The 3,128-nt window shown below is 52.5% G+C and overlaps 2 protein-coding genes across 5 annotated transcripts in view; one reads left to right on the top strand and one right to left on the bottom strand.

Moving 5' to 3' along the window:
• Positions 1-221, bottom strand: part of DBI (diazepam binding inhibitor, acyl-CoA binding protein) — a 6,938-nt gene extending 6,717 nt beyond the window's left edge. The window contains exon 1 of the mRNA XM_019553862.1: positions 121-221. Within this exon, the coding sequence (XP_019409407.1) occupies positions 121-129 (9 nt within the window). The 5' untranslated portion in view covers positions 130-221. The remainder of the gene's footprint in view (positions 1-120) is intronic.
• Positions 222-400: 179 nt separating this feature from the next.
• The window catches only part of CUNH2orf76 (chromosome unknown C2orf76 homolog), a 14,752-nt gene continuing 12,024 nt past the window's right edge, over positions 401-3,128 (top strand). For 2 of the 4 annotated variants that reach the window (XM_019553861.1, XM_019553860.1), the window contains exons 1-2: positions 401-501; positions 2,489-2,641. In XM_019553861.1, the coding sequence (XP_019409406.1) occupies positions 2,509-2,641 (133 nt within the window). In that variant the 5' untranslated portion in view covers positions 401-501; positions 2,489-2,508. Of the gene's footprint in view, positions 502-1,194; positions 1,317-2,488; positions 2,642-3,128 lie in introns of those variants that run through there. The other 2 variants (XM_019553858.1, XM_019553859.1) reach the window with 2 other exon arrangements.

Genomic DNA, 3,128 nt, shown 5'->3' on the forward strand with positions numbered 1-3,128 from the left:
GGAGGCGGAATGAACCAATGTCTCTGTGGGGAGGGGGGGAGGGGCGAATGAGGCAGCCCCGCGCTCCCTCCCCGACGCTTTGGCCCCCCAGCCCCTCGGGGACCCCGCCAGGCCGCGCACCTGAGACATGGCAGCGGCCGAGAGCAGCTCTTTCCTGGCGGACGGAAGCGCACGCGGGGCACGCGGTCGCGATAACTCCCCTCGATCCCTCACCTGAGGGTCCCGCCGGCCAATCGCAGCGCTCGGCGGGGGGGGACGCACAGCCCTCCCGCCAATCACGCGGGCCAAGGTTGGGACCGCAGCCAATCAAGCGGGGGGAAGGATGTTCAGGAGGATGAGGGGAGGAGAGGAGTGGGCGGAACGCCAGACGCCAGGCACAAAGAAGGCTGCACTGCGGCGTCAGCGAGGGGGCGGGGTTAGAGGGTTATGCAGCCAATCGCGGAGTTGAGCAGGTTGAGAACGGTAGGAAGGAACGTGACGCGGAAGTGCCCTGGGGCCGCGGTAAGAGCGGGCGGGGTACTACGTCAGGCGGGTCCGTGTCGCGGGGGGGGGTGTCTACGGGTGAGGCGCCCGTTATAGCCCAACGTCGATGAGACGTGACGCGGTTACGTTCCTGCTGCAGCTCTGCCCGCGAAACGAGAGCGACTTTCAGATGTGTGAACACACGTGTTTTCCTGCTGTGTTTCCAAACCTCAGCAGCCCGCGCACACGGCGAGTGACAAGAGAAGCAGTGGCTCTCTTCAAGGGGTGTCAAACCTAGGGCCCGTGGGTCGCCCGTGCAGCGGTGTCACCTTGCCCGAGCGGTTTGTAAAGCAGGGCAAGGAGGAGTGGGCCCCGTTGCCAAAGCTGAGGGTTTGGGGAGGCGTGGAGGTGGCAGGAAGTGATGGATGGCCCTGTAGCTCTGGTGCTGTTTAACGCGGCTGCCAAACTGATCCAGGCAAGGCGTTGACAGTCCTGGCTGGAAGGAAGGCTGGCCCGCTGCTAATGGCATTGCACGTGGGAGACTTTGACCTCCCCATCCGTAAAATGGCTGAAAAATACCTACCCCCCTGGGGTGTAATGAGGTTAAATCCACTTCAGACTGTGAGGGACTCGGATGCTGTGGTGAGAGGAGCTGCGTGAATATATCAGAGGAAGTTTAAGAGTCAAGAAACCATTAAACATGTTGAAACAGCAAATACACAAGACTATGAGAAACATGTCCAGGAACAGTCAAATGACACCAGCGGCCATGACAGGGCTGGGTAGCGGGGCAGCTGGAGAGGAGGACTGAAATGGCTTTCACTGGACGCAAGGAAAATCACACGTAGTTCTCGGTGCGTGACAAGCTGCCTGGCACTAAAGCTGGGGCTCGCTCATTGCTGCAGCAGTTGTGAAAGTTTCCAAACAGGAAACCGGCAGCGGAGGAGCGCTCACCACTGAAAACAGATGTTGTCAGTGATAGGGAATTGCTTCTTTCTGTGTAGACCCGTGATCCTCAACCTTTTTTGGCTGTAGGCTGGAGGGACCCAATTCAAGGCAGAGATGGGTGCTATCGCCTAGCCACTGCTGCTATTGCTCCATGCAGCAGCTTGGGGTGAGGTCCACAGCTGGTGCTTCTCTCCACAGCAGCACGGGGAAAGCAATTGTTGCCAAAGCCCCATGTCTGGGCTGGACCGAGTTGTGCCGCGGGGTGTAGGTTGCTGACCCCTGGTCTACAGAGAAAAGAAATCAACTCTAAACGTGCTGAACAAAATGACTCTATGACTGTGTCAGGGGCAGAAAAGCATGCTTAAACTAAGAGCAAAGCACTGTTTCAAACTTTGCTCTTACTTAGGTCCCAGTAGGGCTACTCTGGATTAGCTCTAGAAATTTGACCTTTGATTGCTTCAAAAATGATAAATTATCCCCCTCTGATCTTGTTGGATTTGATTTCAATGTGTATGCACTGTGGGGTAAAGGGGAGCATTGGGTAGTAGTGCAGGCATTTTTTCTATGCAGTATAATGCAGTATAAATTAATGTTATTTGTGTTTTTAAATGCTAGCCTTTAGAGTGTCCAGACCCCGATTGGAGCAGACAGAGTTTTCAGGGACTTGAACTGAAAATAAAAAGTAAAGCATACATTGCAAGGATTAAAATATGTTTGTGCAATTTCTGTTATCTTAAAATAAGGCAGGATGCTGTGGCTGATTTGTGTATGAAGCTGTCTCCAAATTCGGTAGAAGATCTGTACGTTGGTCAGGCACAGGCATGGGCCATTTTTTCTGCAGAGTCAAATTTTATCCATAGTATCCTGCGCAACTCTTTTTAAGTCAAGGGGCTTTGGCCCTGCCTGTGTTGATAAAGATGGTGCAGAATCAGGGCTGAAGTGAAGGCACAATGCATTTAAAAGCTTGCAAGAGTTTAAGCCTTTGGGAGTGGAATGCTAACGCACCTGCATCACAGTTCCTCTCCTTGTATCTGTACAAGGATGCAACTCAATGCTGTATCTCTTTAATGTCTTTTAGGTTTTTGGCAGTTAATTCACATGTCATCAGAAACTGCAACCATTACTGTTCGCCTTGTCCGCTCCTTTGAGCACCGTAATTTCAGACCTGTGGTATATCATGGAGTTCACTTGGACCAAACCGTAAAGCAGTTTGTTGCATTCGTAAGAAATGGTAAAAGACAGTCTTGCTTGTTCACTTGGATCCAGTGTGTGGCTGCTGCTGCCAAAGAATGCAGGCAGGAGCACATTCATGGGAAAACTCTGTGGTTAAGGAAGTTACCAGATCTGTATTCTCTGGGGGGCAGAGGTGTGGGGTGAGAAGGATGGTATCAGGAAAGGCTGGCAGGGTCTGCACGGGCCCATGAACCTCTATAGCTTGTCTGACTATCTTCAGGGACTGTCCTTGTGCACTGCCTTGGAAATCCCCCCTTGCTCAGTCATAGCAAGGCCAGAAGCCATGCTGCACTTGGCTCGTTGCCCCAAGCTGCCTGGGCTACCTTGCAGAACAGCTACTCAGAGGGGCATTAAGAGGTTTATGGTATCTAAAGAATCCCTGGGCACTCTTTGTACTTGACAAGGAGCAATACCACTAATTGGCAGAGCGGAAGGTAGCCTCACAAATAGATGGGAAAGAAGAGTTTTGAAGAGTTTTATTTTAC

This window comes from Crocodylus porosus, unplaced genomic scaffold (genome assembly GCF_001723895.1).
Source record: "Crocodylus porosus isolate Cpor-Errol unplaced genomic scaffold, CroPor_comp1, whole genome shotgun sequence".
NCBI classification, from domain to species: domain Eukaryota; kingdom Metazoa; phylum Chordata; order Crocodylia; family Crocodylidae; genus Crocodylus; species Crocodylus porosus.